The sequence below is a fragment of the Eublepharis macularius genome, chromosome 8, assembly GCF_028583425.1.
Source record: "Eublepharis macularius isolate TG4126 chromosome 8, MPM_Emac_v1.0, whole genome shotgun sequence".
In the NCBI taxonomy this organism is placed as follows: Eukaryota; Metazoa; Chordata; class Lepidosauria; order Squamata; family Eublepharidae; genus Eublepharis; species Eublepharis macularius.
This window is the reverse complement of record NC_072797.1, coordinates 130245630-130268801: the sequence shown is the minus strand read 5'-3', so window position 1 is coordinate 130268801 and position 23172 is coordinate 130245630. Positions and strand designations below refer to the sequence as shown.

Here is a 23172-nt window from a genome sequence, read left to right as displayed (position 1 = left end):
GCCTGGAGATCTCCTGAAATTACAACTGTTCTCTTGACAACACAAATCTGTCAGGCCTGGCTAGAGGGTTCTCTCAGGCTCTCCACTTCATCAAACACAGTTGTATGAGTTAAAGGCCTTTATTAGAGGGCCAAACTACAAGTGACGCCTGACACTTGTCAGCTTCCCTCAAGTTTTGATGGGAAATGTAGGCAGCTTGGCGGAATGTTGGACAAGTGACAGTTGAAAAGTCCACTGGACAGCAGTCGGAGAGCCAAGCTGCAAGACCAGGATGCCTACATTTCCCATCAAAACTTGAGGGAAACTGACAAGTGTCCAACTAGTGTCAGGCGTCACTTGCAGTTTATCCCAGAGATTGCTCCCTAGAAGTGCACTTGTACATAGTAATTGCCTGGAATGCCAAAGCAAAGTCTTCCCAGAAAGGTTATACCCCCAGTCTCCTCCCCCCAGTTCAAACTACAGTCAGTTGCAGTTGGTGTGGAGCTGTGAAATGCAAAAGTCCTGGAAGAGATGCAGAGCCAAGTTTCTCAAGGTTGGTCAGTTCCCAGCCCCAGCTGCACTCGGCCCAAACAAAGCGTAGCAAAGACACCATGGAGCAAGAAAACAACTACACTACTACCCATCACCCTCCAGTAGATAGACATTCACAGGTATGGCAGGCAGGCTGGCTTGACTATCTGACAAAATCCATTTATAGCATTATACACAGTTGAGGTCCCTTCCCTTCCCAAACCTGCCCTCCTCACGCTCTACCCCCAAATCTCCAGGGCTTTACCAAACTGGAGCTGGCAACCCTAGTTCATATAGGGCCATGCTCCATACCTTACTGCATTGTCAGTGATATTATTGAGAATATAAAGCATTTCCCCTTCTTTCCCTGGGAAACACAATGCCTAAAACTGTTCCCCTTGTGAGCACCCTCTGCTGCCTCTTCCTCTTGCCCCACCCCCAACTTTGCAATCACAGGAAGGAAGGAAGAATCCTTCTTTCACTGTGATGTTGATTAGGTCCTATAATGCTTAAGAAAAATATCCTGGGCTCCAGAAGTTCTGGGAATTGTAGTTTCGTGGCACTTCTGGGCTGCTGAGCTGCTGAGGGTAGTGTTGCCAGCTCCAGCCTGGGAAATTCCTGGCAATTTGGGGGCAGTGTCTGTGGAGGGGGAGATTGGGGAGGAATTTCTCCGACAGTATAGCATAGAATCTGCCCTCTGCAGTTGCTATTTTGTCTAGGGGAACTGATCTCTGTAGTTGGGAGATCAGCTGTAATTCCAGGACAACACCACGGCTCACCTGGAGGTTGGCAACCCTATCTATAAGACCTAATGAAGAATGAAGCGGCGGCAGCTCTCACCATCTTTGCTAGGTAAATTCCAGTGCAAAAGAGAAGGAGGCTGGTTTTGGGGACAGAGCAGGCTGGTGCTGGTGATCCTGAACTTTGGAGTTGCAGCTGGCAACACCAGGGGGAAATTTGGGGACTGGGCCTGACATGCTAGCACAATGGTGGCATTTTGACATCACTTCTGATAAAAACTGGAAGTGTCGTCTTTACTTATACAATTTACTGCAGAGTTTTTGTGACTGCTAGAGCATACACTGTGTCACTTCCTGTTTTTACCAGAAGTGACATCAGCATACTAGTGCACTCTCCACCCCCTCTTTCTCCTACTAGCTCCAGTAAGGTTGCCAAGTCCCCCAGCCAACCGGTACAAGGCAAAAGCTGCATTTACTTATGTATGCACATGTCTTCCTGCTATATTTTTGCTATATTTTGACGAATCAGCCCTGATGTGATGCTATTGCTTCTGTTCATACTGGAAGTGATGTCATCAGCAGGATTGAGTGTGTGGCCATTTCCCTTGCTTGCCTGACAATGGTGGGCAATCTCCAGGCAGCCTGCCTCCTCCTTCCAATTGCCAGCTATCAGCAGGCAGAGGCAGGGATCCCTGGAAGATTGACTATGCGTTGAGAAAGTTTTCTTTCACTTTCAGCTCCGGGAGTTCTGGAAACATTCTATATCTGTCGTGGAGAAAATCGGAACTCAATCTGTAGTTTAGTTTAAGGATTTCTTTTTCTTTTTTCTTTTTTCACTTGTCTATGTATTGTTAGTGTGGGTTTTTTTAGAATGTTTTTTATCCTTTATGTTTGTCGTCTATAGTTTTTATGTTTATAGTTTAAATAAAGAAAATTAACGGAGTTCTGGAAACATCCCATTTCATTACTAGTTTGTTTCTGTTCAGCCAGTCCTGACTCAGAACTGATCCATTTCCCCCCCCCATTTCCGTTCATTGTGCACACATGCGCAAATGCATGCTATTCTTTCTGGGATGGTGGTGATACACAAGCCAGCGGTTTTCATGCTTAATCAATAACGGCATCAACCGTTAGTCCCTCTTCCATTGATCCACCAAGCTTTTCTTCAAGCACAATAACACATACACAACAACAACAACACTGGACCATAGAAGGCAAGTGTCAGTTGATGGAGCAAGGAGGCATTCCCAAGTAGTAGAATGCTGCAACAAATGCAAAAACCAAGCCTGTTTCATGTTCACATTTCTTCTTCTTCTATAGTGCCAATAACTTTTTAGCTTTGCATTCTGCTGTTGCCTCACGTTTCCTTATGCTTTGCTCCCACAATGAGGCGTAGTGGATAAGAGCTTAGGTCAGGACTCAGATCTGGAGAACCCGGTTTGATTCCCCACTCCTCCACTTGAAGCCAGCTGGGTGACCTTGGGTCAGTCACAGCTTCTAGCTCTCTCAGCCCCACCCACCTCACAGGGTGATTTTTGTTGTGGGGTAATAATAACATACTTTGTAAACCGCTCTGAGTGGGCAGTTAAGTTGTCCTGAAGGACGGTATATAAATCAAATGTTGTTGTTGTTATAAATCACTTCTTTTAATGCTCAGCATCCTGCTGCAAAATGGAGCGTTCTCACTGCCAATCTTCTCCGTTACCCAAGTGCAGGCAAGCAGGCAGGCAGGCAGAACGATTGGCTGAATTCCTCCTCCTGGTTGCAGCCTTTCCCCCCAGGGCTCTCGTAACACAATCAATAAACAAAGTCTCTGCCTTCTCTTTACCTTATCTCCCCTCTCCCTCCTCCCCTCAGGAGAAAGTCAACTGTAACACACTTGTTAACCCTTACACAGCTATTTCTTAGGTCAGAATCAGAGGCTGTTGGATACCCTCAGGGATTCAATTTCACACATGGGAAAAACGATCCTAGCCTTCCTTTCAGGCAGGGCTTTTTTTCAGCTGGGACGCAGTGGAATGAAGTTCCGGCACCTCTTGAAAATGGTCACATGGCTGGTGGCCCCGCCCCCTGATCTCCAGACAGAGGGGAGTTGAGATTGCCCTCTACCTTTTGAACATGGTCACATGGCTGGTGGCCCCGCCCCCTGATCTCCAGACAGAGGGGAGTTGAAATTGCCCTCTACAAGATCAGGGGGCGGGGCCACTAGACATGTGACCATTTTCTCCGAGGGCAACCCACTGAGTTCCACCACCTCTTTTCCCCCCAAAAAAGCCCTGCTTTCAGGTAAGTAATTTTAGTCTCCTGGAAATCTGATATAACTATGGACGGTCCACTGAAAAGTATCTTGCATAGAGTGAGTATTCATTTATGTTAGATAGGGCTGCCATCTGTTTATGACTATTTGGACTGTGTACATTTTGGAAACTTTCAAGAGTCAAAAACTGGAAAGCGTTTTATGGGCGTTGTTTGTTCAATGTCTGTGGAGGCAGAATAGAGTGTCCAGGTTAATTCATTCAACGCTGCTTCACATTTCAGAAATCTGTTTTTGAGGGGGGAAATGACTTTTGAAGCCCCTTTAGTAAGATTTTTTTTCTATACAAGAGAAATTAGTGAGGGGAAATTGTTTTGTGAAATGTTATTAGTGACGTTGTTTTGTCTGCCAGCTCCATTCTGAAACCAGAAATTGCTTTGTAGGATAATATGGAGATTGAATGACCAAATATGTACTTGATCCTTAAAATAAATTATGCTATCAGTAAACTTCCGGATATCCCATAATGACATGCTTAAGGACTGGACTGTTATTTATAATTAGAAACAACACCTGTTGTGTGAAAAAATACAACAGGCTTTAGAAATTGATTTGGTGGACCCCCTCCCGGTGGCGTGGACACTTCTCAGCAGCCTGGAGGCCAGGGCAGGAGGGCGCTGAGGGGAGGCACGGGGAAGATTGCTTAGGCCGTTGATTTGGTGAGCCCCCTCCCGGCAGCAAGCGAGTGCTTTGCAGCGGCCTCAAGACCAGAGTTGTCGGCAATGCACCTGCGCGAGGATAAAAAGTGAGTTGTCGCCAATATGGCTTGCCTATTTTATAGTAGGATTTGGAGGATAAGTGGTATCAGACCTTTGGAATCCATCTTAATGTTCTGAAACTCAGCACAAGATCATGTCAAGGCGCGGTCAAAAAGGTATATACTGAGCAGGGTCTGAGTACAGCACCCAAATGTAGAACTGTACTTTCAAGTAAGATGAAATACATTCTGGGCAACACCGTGCATCATATTAATTAATTATGTGTTTAATCACCTTAAATTAAGGACTGATGGGGCCCCTAAGAAGGTCAAGAAGTTCTGGGCCAAGGGAACAACCATTTATTTTGTCTCCTTGTTCAGCAAGCCATTCTCCTCCTCCTGGAATATACAGGCTCTCCCCGCCCCGCCCCCCTGTGAGTCTCTCTCACTTGAGGGTAGCAGTTGCTCTGGAAGGAAGACAGAGGAGAACATGAAACATCTGTCTTAACCATTCCAGAAGGTTAATTTATCCCAGCTAAAACAACAGAGTCTTGTGGCACCTTAAGGACTACCAGGGGTTTTTTTCAGCGGGAATGCGGGGGAACAGAGTTCCGGAACCTCTTGAAAATGGTCACATGGCTGGTGGCCCCGCCCCCTGATCTCCAGACAGAGGGGAGTTGAGATTGCCCTCTGCGCCATGGCGTGGAGGGCAATCTAAACTCCCCTCTGTGTAGAGATCAGGGGGCGGGGTCACCAGCCATGTGACCATTTTCTCCGAGGGCAACCCACTGAGTTCCACCGCCTCTTTTCCCAGAAAAAAAGCCCTGAGGACTACCAAATTCTGTTGTAAGCCAGAGCCCACTGGATCAAATGCATGGTATTCAATTGGCAGCATGTGTCAACTGAGTGAGGGAACAGCCCTGGAGAGAGCCAAGCAGAGTTCATCCAGTGACACGGCTGGGAGATGTTTATCCTGGATACAGCATTGTGTCCCTTGGTTACAGCTCTTTGGAAACAACTTCAAGGAGAAGTGTGTATAAGAGGAAGACGGGTGAGTACACTTCTGCTCCGTCACTTCTCAGCTTCCCTTCTATGTCTGTCTTGAGACTCAGTAGCGTTCTACCTAACTTATGCCTGATTAGTCCATAATTTATTATACCACACTTTGCCATAGTTACATCTAGGCGAAGGAAATCATATCACAGTTTCCTAAAGGATGCCTGAATTATGCTTTTCAAAGTATATGTCAGACACTCTTGCCACATCCTAAGTTGAGGATAGTCTCACAGCCTCCAATCGCTGTTTTACATCAGGACTTACCACACCTCCCGCTTCTGTGTCATACAGCAACATCACCTGGAGAAAGAGTTTTGGTGCTACATGGGTTCTGTGTTCCATAGAGTCCTCCCGTTTTCATCTCAGTAAATCTGCCAAGCCATAGGTTACAGCTATTTTAAAGGGGTACCCTTTCTGCTCTCACATCAGTCTCTCTTGACTCAGGGAAAACAACAACACTGCATCCTTTTCTCCATCAGATTTATGAGGAGAGGAAGGCAGCCTTTGAATCCAGCGAGAAGGAAAAGAAAGGTGAACAGGCCAGCCTCTCCCCCCTCCCCTCACCCGCTGTTATAATAGGAGCAGCTTCTGCAGAAGGAATAAAGATATGATTTGGGGACGCTTGGCACTTTGGCCAGAGCAGCCGGGGCAGGCGGGAATTGCCTTTTTTAAAATGGTTCTGATAGAAAACTGGACATTTGGGGGATTTCGGGGAGGAGGGGAAGACTCCTATAAAATATTTACTGTTTTGGAATAAGTAAAATGCTTTTTAAGACAAAATGCTAATTAAAATGGCATAATCATAGAATCATAGAATCATAATTCACATGTATACTGTATTTATTTTTATTTATTTCATTAGATTTCTATTCCACCCTTCCCGCAAGCCCTGTAGTTGTCTACAGCATGTTTTGATGTGAAGAAGTTTGTCCACAATTAATCCACTGTAATGTGTATGATAAGTGATGGTCCAAGGTCACCCAGGGAACTTCGATGGCAGCGTGGGGATTAGAACTCTGGTCTTCAAGATCTTAGTGCCACACTAACCATGACACAAAAGCTGTCTGCCTGTGAGGGAGGAAGTTTGGTGGTCTAAGCACCACGATAATCCCTGGATAATGTACGATAATTGAGCTACAGTAATAATTAGTGACTGGATTTTCTGTAGGAGGAACAGTGCAATCCTAAACAAAGTTGTTCCAGTGTAGGCCCATTGAAATCATTGGTCTTAGATCAGAGTAACTCTGCTTAGGATTGCCCTGTAAGACAATCAATTTAGGAAAGATTGCTGTCATACGACATTATCCAGGGACGTGTGGATGCTGCCCTCATTTGGTCCCAAGTCTCAATCCAGATTAAATCTGCTTCAAAAGTAGCTTGTACCAAATTTATCAGAAGAGAATACAAATTGTTACCGAATGTGTGGTTGAGTCTGTTCTAAAAGGCTTTAACCTAACACCAACATCCAGGTGGTGTTTTTTTACAGAGTTAAAGAAACAATTTAATCTCATTTTAGCCTTTTTCACCGGAGCTCAGCAGTTCTCCATTCTAACTTGAGGGTGGAAGAAAGAAAGAAACTCTGGTGGACAAATTTTGTTTTATTTAGCTTGGATAAGGTCCATACAGTCCATTAGCAAACAATGCTTTCTTACTTGCAAGCTGTAGCTTCGAGTCAAACATTCGCATCAAGCTTTTAATATAAGTGATCCATATAGATGACAAAATGATATAAAGCCAGTTGGATGAATTCAATTGGACTTATTCCCCAGCTCTCAGCATAGGATTGAAGGTTTATTTCCCAGTCCTGTCCCTGCTTACTCAAACGGAAGGAAAGAAAAAAGGGGCAACGTCCCAAAGCCAATGCTGAAACAAAGAAAACACAGGGACCACGAAAAACCAATCCAGCTTTTATGTTCCAAATTGTAGAACTGAAATATACAGTGCACTGGAACTTGATATATGTAATTATTGAGTCAAAAATTAACACCAAACCTCCCGGCGGGAGATGGCAACAGGCTTGCCATCTTGTGATTTTCCCATTTCGCAAGAGTTATGCTTCTTCCAAAGCCACAACTTTTCAATATACTTGCAAAATAAACATTCAATCCTTTCTCTTTTCAAAGTCAATGTGTTCCGAGCTCTTTTATTTCCCAGTCCTGTCCCTGCTTACTCAAAAGCAAACCCACTGATTTCACTGAGGCTTATATCTTTGCAGGCTCAGTTTGCCCAACCCCATCCAAAATCCAGAGATGACTTTTTAAAAAATGTTGCAATGGGAGCTGCCACCACACTGTTGGTTTTATTCTGTCTCCCTTCTCGTTCTAACTGTAATTTAAAAAATTGCCCCTCCTCTCCCCTGCATTTGGGCTTTGTGTGTGTGTGTGTGACTCTGATTCCGATGGCAGCCATTTTGTGGTTACATCCGCTACCCTGTGTCAGCAAGATCTAGTGACACCTTAAAGACAACTAGATTTTCAGGGTACAAGCTTTCAAGAGGCAACGCTCCTTTCATCAAGTGGGAATGGAGATCCCTGGGCCTTTGTATCCCAGCCAGAAGGTTAGAGGGGTTTTGCAAAGAAGGGTATCAGCATGCGTGTTGATTCGGTGTGAGACGGATGCCCTTTTTATCATCTGGCCTCATGAGAAAGAAGCCCTGGAGGAATTTCACCAGTCCAGGACTTCAGCAATTTCCACCATCTACCTGACCATAAATCAATCTACACAGGAAATATATTTTCTAGACACTATACATACACGATGGATGCTTCAGAAACACCTTATATTGAAAATGTAGTGATTGGCAAACATATCTACATTTTTCTAGTCACCATCCTAAATGCTTCAAACAATCCATTGTCTACAGCGGGCATCTGTTCCAATCCATCTGACAGAGATTCTCAACAGACATGTTTGGAATGGCAATACTCACCTGACTTAGAGCGGGACCACAAGTGACGCCTGACACAGGTTGGACACTAGTCAGCTTCCCTCAAGTTTTGATGGGCAATGTGGGCATCCTGGTCTTGCAGCTTGGCTCTCCGACTGCTGTCCAATGGACTTTTCAACTGTCACTTGTCCAACATTCCGCCAAGCTGCCTACATTTCCCATCAAAACTTGAGGGAAGCTGACAAGTGTCCAACCTGTGTCAGGCGTCACTTGTGGTCCCGCTCGTAGTAAAGAAACAGAGTGAAAAAGCCAGAATGATACCAAGGGATAACCTGCTACAAGACCAGCCCAAATGAAACAGCAATTGAAAGCCACTGGTGGCCACTGGCCAAATACAGCTCTGAACACATCATTAATGACCTGCGGTCTCAGGTTCATTCAGAGCCAAGCTACAAGTGACGAATTACACTTGCCTGGCAAGTGAACAGGTGAATGGCAAGTGAACAGGGAGGAATACACATGAGTCTGTTCACTTGCCAGGCAAGTGTAATTTGTCACTTGTAGCTTGGCTCTAAGGACCAAGCTACAAGTGACGAACAACACTTGAACGGCAAGTGGATCAAGTGGAGCACAAGTGGAGGGCAAGTGAACAGGGAGGAATACACGTGAGTCTGTTCACTTACCAGGCAAGTGTAATTCGTCACTTGTAGCTTGGCTCTCAGTTGTTCATCTCCCAATGTTATATATGCTATCAAGTATGCCCTTCCATTCTCTATATTGGACACATCGATCAGTCCCTACACAAAAGAGTAAATTGACATAAATCAGACATTAAAAATCACAACCTTCAAAAACAAGTGAGAGGATATTTTAATCTCCCAGGACCTAAAAGAGGCTGTCCTCAAAAAGGGAGGCTTTAGGGGATGATTACAATGCTTTTACTGTTTTAAACTGTTGTTAAACTGCCCTGAGCCCGTCTGACGGGGAGGGTGGTCTAGAAATGTGATTAAATAAATAAATAAATAAGATTGCTATACCTGAAGTCATTTACAAGTTCACAACAACGGACCTCCCGCCCCAAGGTTGAACAGAGGCATAGGATTCTTATCTCACTACAGAATTTCTGTTCTGACCTAGCTGCATTCTTTACATCCTCCTGACACCCTTCTTTGCAACACCCCCTCCCACCTGATCAAGCTGCATCGTACCTTTGCATTCTGACACCCCTGAGCTGTTCCTTACAACACCCCTCCCATCTTCTGGCTACGATATTCAGGCTCATGGATCTCCATTACTACTTGTATCTGACGAAGGGAGCTTTGACTCTCAAAAGCTTAGACTCTGAAAATCTAGTTGGTCTTTTAGGTGTTACTGGACTTGAATCATACTGTTGTACTGCAGACGAACACGGCTGCCCACCCTAAATATAAGAGATTTCCAAAGGTGCCCATGGGCTCAAAAATGTATATGTGGTGGGAGGGGGGGCAGCCTGGACTAGGATCTGGGAGACCCACAGGTTTTCCAAATTCACTTTTGATTTAGCCCTGATTACTCATAATGGAATCAAATGCAGGATGAGGTAATGGCTAAACCAAGGGGAAACGAAATCCCTGTCTATGCCAATTGTACAGAATCTTGTTCTTCTTTAATGAGGGACAAACATTGTCATGTTTTGTATGTGCTTACATATGAACAGAAAAACCTGAAAAGCCTGTAGTAATGCAATTGAGGATTACCATGAAACATGGTTTATAAATTGCAGATTTGACCCAAATGCCTTAGTATGAACAATGCAAGAGATTATCTTAGAAAGCGTACCAGGCAGAAAATGTAGTGGTTCTAATTCAAAGGCCGAGAGGGAGCAAGTCAGGCAGTTCACTAATAATAAGCCCCCTTACAACATCTGAAACTGAACTGAGAAATTGGAGGAGTTAAATTTTTGGTCAATCTTTCCTAAAGCTCTCGCTGTGGGACTGTTACAACGCCTTTCTTCCTCTCAGTTAGATTTTGTCTTTAACCCTCTGCTTACACCCTCTGGGTAGATTGCTGCCACCAGGAATTATATTCCAAAATAACTTAAATTTCCCCTTTAATAATGTGCTCCAGCGTCAGGCTCCTTTGAGGGATTACGTGGCCCTGAGGGTAGGAATGGGATATAGGAATAACATATACTCTGGGATAAACCAAAAAACAAAACAAAGCAAAATAAACGTTTATTTTTACAAGAAGCATGTTGGTTTCATATTATTTCTTAAGCTTGATGGTTTCAAAAGAATGTTATTTGCTCTTAAAGTTTCTTTTCATTGATGCAGTCATGCAGATCTCTCAGACTGCACACGCAGTTTGCCTGTTTCAGATACCAATTTCTCACTCAGATACGCATAAAACTTTCTCTGAGGCACACACACAGTTTGCCTGCTTTAGATAGAATGGTTTTCTCTCAGAGCCAAGCTACAAGTGATTTTTTCCACGTGGAGAACACTTGATTGTTCTCTCAAGTTTTCCTGGGAAGTGAAGTCCGAGCGTCCTTCCCCTCTCTGTTAGAATCGCTGCCTGAAGAGCCAGAGAAAGTTGGCAGCAGCAGCAGCAGCTTTTGCAAATCGTTCCTCCAGTCACAAGCCTGCTGGACAAGAGGGCTCTCTCATTCCAGTTTTTCTCCAGGAGCTCGGGAGCAGGGGAAGGGCATGTTAGAGCAGCAGCAGATTCTTCCGCTGTCGCTGTGGCTGGAGCTTCACTAACACAGCAGCTTTCTCCAGAGCAGCTCCCCGGGAGCAGGACGCCCAGGGAGAAAATAGCAGCTGCCCACCCCCAAACGATCGTTGCGAGTCCTCTTGTCCAGCAGGATTGTGACTGGAGGAACGATTTGCAAAAGCTGCTGCCGCTGCCGGCTTTCTCTGGCTCTTCAGGCAGCGATTCTCACAGAGAGGGGAAGGGCACTTGGATTTCACTTCCCAGGTAAACTTGCGAGAACAATCAAGTGTTCTCCACGTGAAGGAAGTCACTTGTAGCTTGGCTCTCAGACACACACAGTTCAGATTTCCACAGTTATATTTCTCTCAGTCACTCACAGACACTCTCAGGCTGCACACAGCTTGCCTGCTAAAACCAGACTCAGTATTTCCCTCATCTGACGAAGAGAACCGTGATTCTCAAAAGCTGTGATTCTCAAAAGCTGTGACCCGCTTCTGATGAAGAGAACTGTGATTCTCAAAAGCTTATGCTACAATAAAGTTGGTTAGTCTTAAAGGTGCTACTGGACTCTTTTTGAGTTTAGTATTTCCCTCAGAAATGCTTAGACTTGCTCAGGCTGCACACAGCTTGCCTGCTAAAACCAGACTGAACCTTTTCTCTCCACTCAGTAACTGAAAACTGCATTCACTCCACCCACTCTCAGTCATCAGCCTATCATCTCACTCACTCATCCCTCTCTTTCACCCCCCACTCTTCATCAGTACCACACCGAGCATTTAAAGACACACACACACATTTAAAATCATTACAGGGACCATTTAAGTTTTTTTTTTTAATGGAGTGCCCAGATAGATGAAAGCGACATATTACATGATTAATTTTAATCCGACATCTCTGCATTTGCTTGTTAGAGTCATGCCAAGAGAGGAGGCATCGTGCCCCTCCTCCACTTCTAGTAAACATAGCTGAATGTTTTGTAACAAAGGTTGCTTTAACGTTTCAGGTTGTGAGATTGCTTTGGACCATGGGGACACACGCAAGCAATTTCTGCAGGAATGAGGGTCTGATCCTTACTGAAGTTACAGATCCTTCTCAAGCCAACTGGATTGTCCTCCACGCTGAGACCTGTAAAAGTAAGAGCTGCGCCTTTATGAGCACCAGCCACTGCTGAGTGACTCACTCTTGCTAAGCTTCAGTGAGATAAATGCTATTTTTACCCACACCCCTAATAAACTGAACATATTTCTGTATATTATTCCTTTTTATGGTATAATAGTTGCATGCTTAAAAATAAGACTCCTCTTGCCATATTGAGAACAGCAGAGAGGAGCTTTCCATGGTCATAGATCCAGAGGAGTTAGCCGTGTTAGTCTGTAGTCGCAAAATAGTAAAGAGTCCAGTAGCACCTTTAAGACTGACCAACTTTATTGTAGCATAAGCTTTCGAGAACCACAGCTCTCTTCGTCAAATGCATGGAGGGTATGAAGAATAGACCCCAAACTAGCTTTGATGAAAGCGGTCATGCTTGTAGAATTAGTAATGCAGTTGTTTTAAAAAGCCTAGACACTTGAGGCAAAACCACACTATTGACAGAACTGTGGTAAGTCATCTTCTCTTCCCAGGGAGAGCTGGAAAACATAGATCTATGGGGGGAAAGGGCTAGGGAGCTGTAGCAGAAAATTCTTAACACATTAACTAACTAAAGTCTTTGGCGTGCTTTGGGAGAATGGCATGACAGTAACAAGAAGTGGTCAAACAATAGAAGTTCAGTGGCACTTTAGAAACCAACAAAATGTTTCAAGGTATAAAGTTTCATGAGTCAAAACTCACAGTTTCAGATACCTGACAAAGTGAGCTTTGACTCATGAAAGTTTATACTCTGGCAGGGCTGGATCTAGGGTTGCCAGCACCCAGGGCAACCCAAGTCCAGCCCCTCGTGCGCGCGCTCCCGGTGCTGTGTGATGACATCACTTCTATGACGTCATCATGCAGGGCAGAGCGTGCCACCCACAAAGCAAGCCAGGTGCCCCAGCACGCCCCGGAGTTGGTGGAGGCAACACAGGGGGCTGGGAAGCCACCCGTCCCATTCGACTGCCCCGCAGGACAGGGGGCGGCTGGCCACCCCCTGTCCTGAGGGGCAGGTGAATGGCACGGGTGGCCTCCCAGCCCCCTGCGCTGCCTTTTACCTGCCCCACAGGACAGGGGGCACATGGCAAGCCAGCTGCCCCCTGTCCTGCGGGGCAGGCGAAAGGCAGCGTGGGGGGCTGGGAGGCATCCCAAGCTGCTGCCCGCGCTGCAGCCTGCATGCTTCCAGTGGCTGGCAGCTGCGCCTGGCATCCCCTCCTTGGCAGCGCCGGGGGCAGACTACCTCCCTGCCCCCCCTCGATCCAGCCTTGTACTCTGGACAATGTTGTTGGTCTCTGATGTGCTACCAGACTTGTATTTTGTTCTGCTGCTGCAGATTAACATGGCTACTCACCTGAAACTATATAGAGATAGTAATAAAACTATTATAAACGCTTCAGCTTTGGAGTGGGATGGGAAAGCTCCTCATGGTGTAATCGTAAGCAGAGTTCCTCCCTTGACTTCAATGGAATTAAAAGTAAGCATCAGCTCAGGACGTCCCTGGATTCTAGCCCGGCATTCTGCTACATTATTCTGGCTACTTTGTCCCAAGGAATCGACTTCCAGTGATCCTTGCTGCACTGGTATGCTTATCTGTTCATCATGTTTTCCCGTTTAACACAGAGCATCTACATCCAAGAGCCACAGGTTCCTGACAGCCACCGATGCTGATAGGGACACATTCTCTGTGATGAGGAAGAACACCATAATGACCTGATTCTGACTTAATGGGGACAGCACATGTTGTTTAAGTAGTGTCCAATGCCAGAGAAATAAACTGTAGACTCTTTTGTGGATACAGACAAGCAGAATTAGGACTCACAAAAAGCAAATCATAACGCATCATTATTTAATAAGAAAAAAATGATTTTAAACAGTTGTATACATGAATGAGATCCGCAAGCACAGATAACTTATTAATGATATCCTCAGCTTCAGGGTAAAAGAATGACAATTTCAGTTTGAGCTGCAAAGGAAGAATTTTATGCCTAAAAGTTTGAAGAAGCAGACAATTGCACGTAGAGTGCAAACTGTCTGAATCAGAGGTCCTTATAGAGTTGCCGTATTTTTTGTTGCCTTTGGGAAAAACCTGTGCTAATATGGAAGCCACACCTCCTGCTTCTCTTTGCACAGGATGGCAAGGCACGTTTCACTTGGTAATGGGGAGGATTTCTCCATGGCTATGAATAACAACAACAACAACAACAACATTCAATTTATATACCACCCTTCAGGAAGACTTAACACCCACTCAGAGCGGTTTACAAAGAATGTTATCATGTTACCTCTGAAGATGCCAGCCACAGCTGCTGGCGAAACGTCAGGAATTACAATGCCAAGACCACGGCAATACAGCCCGGAAAACCCACAACAACCAATGTTATCATTATCCCCACAACAATCACCCTGTGAGGTGGGTGGGGCTGAGAGAGCTCCTAGAAGCTGTGACTGGCCCAAGGTCACCCCGTTGGCTTCAAGTGGAGGAGTGGGGAATCAAACTCGGTTCTCCAGATTTGAGTCCCACGGTCTTAACCACTACACCAAACTGGCCCCTGGGATATTCTTCACTTTATATTCTTCACTTTAATATATATTCTTTTATATGTATATTCTTCACTTTAATATATCTTCTGGTGCTTGAGATTTATTTCTGGCCCCTGGCTCTCTTGGCCTACTGTCTATAGCCCTAGCTTTGATGAGATTGACATAACCTGGCTCCCCTCTTTCTGTCTTGTGACTCTGATGTTGGACAAGATTCTGGGAGAACCAGGTGTGTATCCCCACTCTACCATGGAAGCTTTCTGAGTGATACTGTCTCAGCCTAACCTACCTCACAGGGTTGTTTGAGGATAAAATGGAGGAAGAGGAGAATTATGTATGCTGCTATGATGGACCCCCCCTTCACTCTTCCCACTATGAGGCAGATTTTCCCACCAAAATTGAGTCTCCTTGCTTTGACTGAGCTGCCCCAAGTAGCATATTTGTGGTTTAGAAAGTCTGTTTGTTCCACCCTGACACATACATGAGAAGCTCGCTGACTCACTGGCGGGCTGTTTTGTCGCTGTGGTGCAGGATGCTGTGGAGGCGTGGTCAAGCCGAGTATGGGAGGAGCGTCCATCCTCCTCCGCGCCAGGCTGCGTGGTCAGCACTATTCCTTCTTAGAGCACTGGAAGGAACAACACTGGCAGCAACATCTGGATGAGCAGTGTGGCCGGAACAGTGGGGCCAGGGGGATGTGGTTGGGCCCCCCGGGGGTCCCTGCAGAGATTCTCAGGGCCAGTTGAGCCGGTCACCTTTGGGGGCCAGGAAGGAATTTTTCCCACAAGGGGCCAGATTGGCCGAGGCCTCTTGGGGTTTTTTTGCCTTTCTCTGGTCATCAAAGTCGGAAACGCTGGGGGAGTGGCTCCAACTTTTTGGCTCCAGCAGTTGGAGCATTGGTGGGAGTCAGGCCTCTGGCCTTCCTTCTGTGTCGGGTTTGAGGCACTGGGCCATATCCCAACAGGGTGAATGGGCCAATTGGACTGCTCACCCTGATGGATCAGGACAGAGGCAACAGTCGCCTGGCATGGCTGGCGGCCATTCAATGCTTACTGTGGTGTGCCAGCATGGGGCTGGCGGGATATGCATTGGTCAGCAGGCAGGCTATCCAATGCCAGCGGGGATCCGTGCCCGGATGCCTGGCCAATGCTCCATTCAGCTGTAATCAATAAAGTTGTGGCCATTTTCCAACCCAAACAGGTGTCTTGTGTGGTTATTAGCCGGAACGCAGACTGACATAACTCATAGGTGACAAATAATTTTGGCTTTTAGCCCAGCTCAGGAACTTGATGGGGAAAAGTTGGAGCCCTCTTTCTTTTGTGTTTTGAAATGGTACTAGAGACTGTTTAACGTTCAAAAAGAAATAACTTTATTTAACAGGCAGGGATTCTTAACAGTGAGAGGTATTTTACTTAGGAATTTAGTTACAGCAACAATGTCACTTTCTTTGTGCACCTTATTGGCTCCTTTCCTGAAGTTAGTGGGTATTTCTATTTCTCAAGCAGTCTAAAACCATTCCCTCTTCACAACAGACCTGGGGTCCTCCTCAGAGCCAACCCCCCTTTGAAACTGGGTAGGAATTAATCTTCTCTGAATCTCTCTTCTTTTTGGCTTGAAAAAGACTACCCAATCACTCTCACCCAAAATACACTCCCAGGTCTCTGTGTAAATGAAGTAAATAAAATAAATGTATACATTACATGACTCTGATATGCATGTAGCTCAATGAGTCCCAAGTCTGGAAAGATGGAAGACTGCTGGAGTAAAGCATCAGGCGAGGTACATAGACTTCAATATGACTGAATGTTATTCCAGAAAGAATTAATACTTCAGAAGTTATTTACTAGAATGTAACAATTGCTGGAGAGCATTCTGTCCCCAGAAGCATGAAGGAGAACAGTTCAAGCAGTCTGTATAATCACCTTAATTCTAGGAGATCCGTTCTGTTTTATCCTGCACATATTTTTCTGGGTAGCCATGTCTATTGCAGAATACAAAAGCCTGGATCCCTAGAGGCATAGATGGCTTTTTTACTTCCTCAGCAAAATTGAGTATTTGGATCAGGGCTTAAATTGCGGCACAGCTCACCAGAGCTCAACTACACTCTTCATTGACAATGCTAGAGTTTAACCCTCGAGGAAGAAGAGATCAAGGAATAGGGTCAGAGTCCATTTCCCTTGCATCTGGGATTAAGATAAGGGATTTAAGACCAGAGGATGCTGGCTCCGGGCAGATTTAAGACCTAGATACTCACTAGAAATGCAGCATTCGTTATGGCCCACCACTTTAAATGCACCACAGTACCCATTTCCTGAGTCTCCAATTGCAATGTTATAACCGTATGTGCACCAGGTTGGGGAATTCCTGGATATTTGGGGGGTGGAGCCTGAAGAGGGCAGGGTTTGGGGAGGGGAGGGACCTCAGCAGGGCATAGTGCCATACAGTCCGAGCTCCAAAGCAGCCATTTTCTCCAGGGGAACTGATCTCTGTGGCCTGGAGATCAGTTGTAATTCTGAGAGACCTCCAGTCACTCTATCTGAAGGCTGGTGACCCTGGTATGTGCTAATTCCTCTGGAGCTCCCGTGTGGTATGCTTACTGCTTCCACAAATTATGCAGTCACGTTTCCTACATTTGGGGAAATCAGAGGCTTTAGCACCCCGGAGTACAATGGATGAGCCTCACCCTGGGAAAACCACAGATGGGATAACTAAAGGAATTTGGAAAGCAAAATATAGTCTGAGAGTGAAAGAGATTGGGCAGCATCATAAATTTCTCTACTCTTCATTGCTGATTATTAAAGCTCTGAAATATTTACTGCTTGCCAAAGGTACAGCTTTGATGTGAAGATGGGCTGGAGAAGGAAATGATAAAATTGCGACAGCCATCATGAAATAGAGGCAGAGCAGTTAAGAGTGTTGTGATAGGTCCTGGAAGAGCTGCGTTTGAACCCCCGCTTCACCCTGGAAGCTTGGCCCAATCACACTCACTCAGCCTGACTTCCCACACAAGATTGTTGTGTGGTTAAAATGGAGGAGAGGGCAATGCCATGAGCTGCTTTGGGTCCCCATTCAGGAGAAAGGCCAGGTATAAACGGGGATGGTGGCGGTGGTGAGAATTTTTGCTCTGTAGGTTTTCACTCTGTATACTTTCTTTATGCTCTGCATACTTCTGGCATTGCAAGTTTGTTTCCTCACTTGTAGAATACCCATCATACTTTTTTTAACACCTGATGCACTTTTTTTCTTACTCCGGGCCTGAGGATGGCTCTATGAGGTGTCCCTCTGGCAACTCAGCGGTTTGCCTTCTGTCGGGTTTCCATCCAGCTGCTGTCAGGTAGCTCTGCTGAAACAGCAAGGCACAGAATGTCCTGCTTCCCAGGCACTGAATTTGCCCCTTCAGCAAACCAATCACAATTATAAAATTTACTGAGAAAAGTAATTGCAAGCCCCAAGCAAGCCTGAGATGCCGTCATTTCCATTTAGCTTTGCAGCTACCTTTGATTGATACCCTGTTCCTCTTCTTGAATGTTCCATGTGGAACTACCAGTTATTAAAATAAGGAATCTAGAGGTCTATCCCAACTGTCTACTATCTGGATAATTCTCTAACAGTGCCAGCCTAAGCAGTTATTCTCATCTAAGCCTATCAGTTTCAATGGACTTAGAAGGATGTAACTCAGTTTGGTGTAGCAGTTAAGAGTGGCAGGACTCTAATCTGGAGAGCCAGGTTTGATTTCCCACTCCTGATGCTAGCTGGGTGACCTTGGGTCAGTCATAGCTTTCTCAGAGCTCTCTCAGCACCACCCATCTCACAGGTGAGAGGAAGGGAAGGTAATTGCAAGCTATTCATTGTTGTTGTTGTCAGTAGCCTGGTGGAACCAAATCAGAGAGATATGGGGGTTCAAATCACTGTTCAGTTAGAAAGCTCAATGTATGGGCTTGAACAAAGTAATTTTTGTCTCCTTAGGCTAGACAAGTTTTCACCAGGACTGACTCTATTATGACCAGCATGGCACAAAAACTACAACACAGGCAAGACTCAGGCCAGTATGTAAGAAGATCAGATGGAGTGAAGTGGTGCCAACTATGTAGAGACACCAAAGAAGGCCTTAAAAATTCCCAAATATTCTAGCTGCCTAGCTGCGTATGAACAAAACAATATCAGCCATTGATCATCAGACTCTTTTACAGTGTTACAGAGAAGACCATGGCAGACCTCTGGTGGATGTTTGAGGATTCAGAGAACAATCATTGGTTGTCAGCTCTGGTTTGGGAGATTCCTGGAGATTTGGGGGCAATGCCTAGAGAGTCTGGTGTTCAGTGGGGATGTCATGCCATAGAATTGGCTTTGTGAAGTTACCATTTCCTCTAGGTCAAGAGGAGTTAGACGTGTTAGTCTGTAGTAGCAAAATCAAAAAGAGTCCAGTAGAACCTTTAAGACTAACCAATTTTATTGTAGCATAAGTTTTCGAGAATCAAGTTCTCTTCGTCAGATGCATAGTACAGAAACTGGTCAAATATAGAAGAGGAGGGGAGGAGAGAGAAGATGCAGTTAGGGGGGGAGGGGGAGGGTGCAACCAAAACATTCCTTTGCTAGTAAATGTAAACATCTCCTTTTGGTGTCCTTTCGGGGTCAGTTGGCTTGGGTGAGGCTTCAAGGGAGCTTGCCCTGTTAGTTTGTAGCAGCCAAACAGCTAGACCATCCAATTCCAATGCAGTATGAGCCTTCGATAACCACAGCTCTCCTTGCCAGATGCATCTGACAAAGAGAACTGTGGTCCCCGAAAGCCCACGCCAGGCACCACTGGGCTCCCCCAGACCCCGCCTCTGTAAAGGAAATCTGTTACCTTTGATAATGTGATAACCATTCATAGTCCCTATTCAGTCCCAGCTTGACAGAGTCAAATTTGCATATGAATTCCAATTCAGCAGCCTCCCATTGGATTTTGTTTTTGAAAGGTTTCTGTTGAACTACAGTGACCTTTAAGTCTTTGATGGAATGTCCTGGTAGATTGAAGTTTTCTCCCACTGGTTTTTGGACGTTTCCATTTCTAATGTCAGATTTGTGTCCATTTATTCTTTTGCGTAGAGGTTGGCTGGTTTGTCCAATGTACAGAGCAGAAGGACATTGTTGGCACATGAGGGCATATATCAGATTGGAGGATGAGCAGCTGTAAGAGCCAGAGACAGTGTAGTTGATGCCATTGGGTCCTGTAATTGTATTCCCTGGGTAGATATAGGGGCAGAGCTGGCATCTGGGTCTGTTGCAGGGCCTGGTACCTGTGCTGGTGACTCTGCTGGCCGATTCATGATTGTGGGTGAGAAGTCATTTAAGGTTGGGGGGCTGTCTGTAGGCAAGGAAAGGTCTTCCACCCGGGGCTTCTGAGAGAGAGGTATCATTTTCCAGGATGGGTTGTAGCTCACTGATGATACGTTGGATGGGTTTGAGCTGGGAGCTATAGGTGACAACCAGTGGTGTTCTGTTGTTAGTTCCTTTCGGTTTGCTCCAGGAAACTGCTGCAAACTAACATGGCAAACTCCCTTGAAGCCTCACCCAAGCCAACTGACCCGGAAAGGACACCAAAAGGAGATGTTTACATATACTAGCAAAGGAATGTTTTGGTTGCACCCTCCCCTTCCCCCCCCCAATTGCCTCTTCTCTCTCCTCCCCTTCTCTCCCTCCTCTTCTATATTTGACCAGTCTCTGTATCAGGCATCTGACGAAGAGAACTTGATTCTCGAAAGCTTATACTGCAATAAAATTGGTTAGTCTTAAAGGTGCTACTGGACTCTTTTTGATTTTGCATTTCCTCTAGGGAAACGGATAAAATGGAAGAGTGAATGATGACGTTGTAAGCCACTTCCAGTCTCTATTGCAGACAAAAGCAGAGTACAAATATCTAAATAAATAGAATTCCAGACCCCACCTTGAGATTAGTAACCCTGTCTACTCAGAATCCTACTCAAGTTTATTCAGTAGGGCTTACTCCCAGAACTGGAACGCAAAAGTAGGAGACAAAGCAGAATCAGACATTGTTGGAAAATTTGAACTAGGATCAACCAATGAAGCAGGAGAGCGAATCAAAGAATTTTGTGAAGCCAACAACCTGTCTATTGCTAACACATGCTTCAGGCAACCCAAAAGACAATTGTATATGTGGAAATCATTGAGTGACCAATACAGGAACAAATAGATTACATAACTGGAAGCAGAAGATGGAGAACCTCTATTCTTTCTGCTAAAACAAGACCAGGAGCTGATTGTTATACAAATCCTGAGTTCTTAACATCAAAAATTAGAATAAAGCTGAAGAGAAACACTAAAAGAATCATAGTGCCCAAATAATATCTAAATAATATTCTTGAAAAATTTAAATACCATGTAAAGAACAGATTCACAATGCTAAGTTTAATTGATCGTAAACTAGAAGAACTATGGGCTGAAACCAGAGATATTATTAAAGAAGAATTCCTGTATCCAAAAGAAAGGAGAAGCCTAAATGGATGCCCGAGAAAGCTCTTAAAATTGCTAAAGACAGACGGCAAGCAAAAGCAAAAGGTGACAGAAACAGTCAGAATTCTAAATGCAGCTTTTCAGCAACTTGCACACAGAGACAAAGAAATCTATTATAATAATTAGTGCAAAGAAATAGAAGGGAGTAACAAAAAAGGAAGATCATGAAATCTGTTCCACAAGATATGAGGAATCAAACAACAACAGCAACAACAACAACATTTGATTTATATACTACCCTTCAGGACAACTTAACACCCACTCAGAACTGTTACAAAGTGTGTTATTATTATCCTTAAGACAATCACCTTATGTGTTGGGTGTGGCCGAGAGAGCTCCGAGAAGCTGTGACTGACCCAAGGTCACCCAGCTGGCTTCAAGCGGAGGAGTGAGGAATCAAACTCAGTTCTCTAAATTAAACTGGCTCCAAAAGGAAATTCAAGCCACAGCTTGGGATGCTGAAAGATCAACATGGAAATACAGTATCTTATACAGCAGAACAGTTTGCCCTGGTAGCTAAGAAAATCAGAGCTCGAGCTGTGCTTGATGGTTGAGAGACTCCTTCACCTATGTATAATAAAGGTGTTTATGTGTTTTAAGTAATTTTTATGTTTTTAACAATATAGTTTTATTATTTGGTGTTTATGTTTTGTTTATGTGTTTTATTTGAGTTTTATTTGCTTGATTGTTATGAGCTTTGGCCACATGAAATAAATATTCTGGTCTGGTCAGTATCCAATCAGCACAAAATAAAGGAAAGATGGAGACAATACACTGAAGAACTATACAGAAGAAATGGAAGGATGACAGATACTTTCAAAGAAGAATCTTTTGATGAAGAACCAGAAATCTTAGAAAGTGAAGTAAAAGCTGCACTTAAAGCAATTGGGAGTAACAAATCACCTGGAGTAGATGGATACCAACAGAGTTATTTTAAGTTACAGAAACTGAGTCCATCAAAATCTTAACAAGAATCTGTCAATAAATATGGAAAACAAAACAATAGCCTATGGATGGGAAATGCTCAGTCTACATTCCAAATCTTTAAAAAAGAGGATGCCAAAGAGTGCAGCAACTACAGGACCACCATGTTAATTTCCCATTCAAGCAAAGAGATGCTCAAAGTTCTATAGCAAAGACTCTTACTGTATATGGAGCAAGAACTGCCAAATGTTCAAGCTGGATTCAGCAAAGGAAGAGGCATTAGAGATCCCATTGCAAATTTATGATGGCTAACGGAACATACCAGGGAATTTCAGAAGAAAATTAGCCTATGTTTTATAGATTACAGCAAAGCTTTTGACTGTGTGGATCATGAAAAGCTATGGATGTATTAAAAGAAATGAGGTTGCCACAGCATCTAGTTGTTTTAATGCACAAGCTGTACTTTGGACAAGAGGGCTACTGTCAGGACAGAATATGGGAAAACAGAATGGTTTCCAATTGGCAAAGGTGACAGAGAAGGATGCATATTATTTCCCTACCTGTTCAACTTCTATATCATATAATATCAACTCCTGTGCAGAGCATATAATATCATAAAACTGGATTAGATTTAGAAGAAGGTGGAGTGAAAATTGGTGGAAGGAACATTAACAGTTTGAGATATGCAGATGATACTGTTACTGGCAGAAAATAGCGAAGACTTGAAACGATTACTGATGAAAGTTAAAGGAGAAAGCACCAAAACAGGATTTCTGCTGATCAAGAAGACAAAAGTAATTACTATTGATGATTTACACAGTTTTACAGTTGACAATGAGGAAATTGGAACGGTTCAAGATTTTCTATTCCTTGGCTCAATCATCAACCAAAGAGACTGCAACCAAGAAATCGAAGAAGATTGAGACGAGGAAGAGCAGCTGTGAGGGAGCTAGAAAAGATCCTTAAAGATAACGATGTTTTTCTGGGGACCAAGATCAAGATAATCCAAACTATGGTATTCCCTATTACTATGTATGGATGAGAAAGTTGGACAATGAAGAAAGCTGACAGGAAGAAAATTGATTCATTTGAAATGTGGTGCTGGCAGAGAGTTTTGCAGATGCCAAGAACAACCAAGAAGACAAATAAGTGGGTTCTAGATCACATGAAGCCTGAA

The 23172-nt window shown here is 44.4% G+C and overlaps 1 protein-coding gene across 1 annotated transcript in view; it reads left to right on the top strand.

Annotated features, from left to right (window-relative positions):
• The first annotated feature begins 5286 nt into the window (after window positions 1-5286).
• The window catches only part of LOC129334945 (uncharacterized), a 74669-nt gene continuing 56783 nt past the window's right edge, over window positions 5287-23172 (top strand). Inside the window, exons 1-2 of the mRNA XM_054987336.1 lie at window positions 5287-5312; window positions 11899-12028. Coding sequence (XP_054843311.1) covers window positions 11920-12028 — 109 coding nt within the window. The 5' untranslated portion in view covers window positions 5287-5312; window positions 11899-11919. The remainder of the gene's footprint in view (window positions 5313-11898; window positions 12029-23172) is intronic.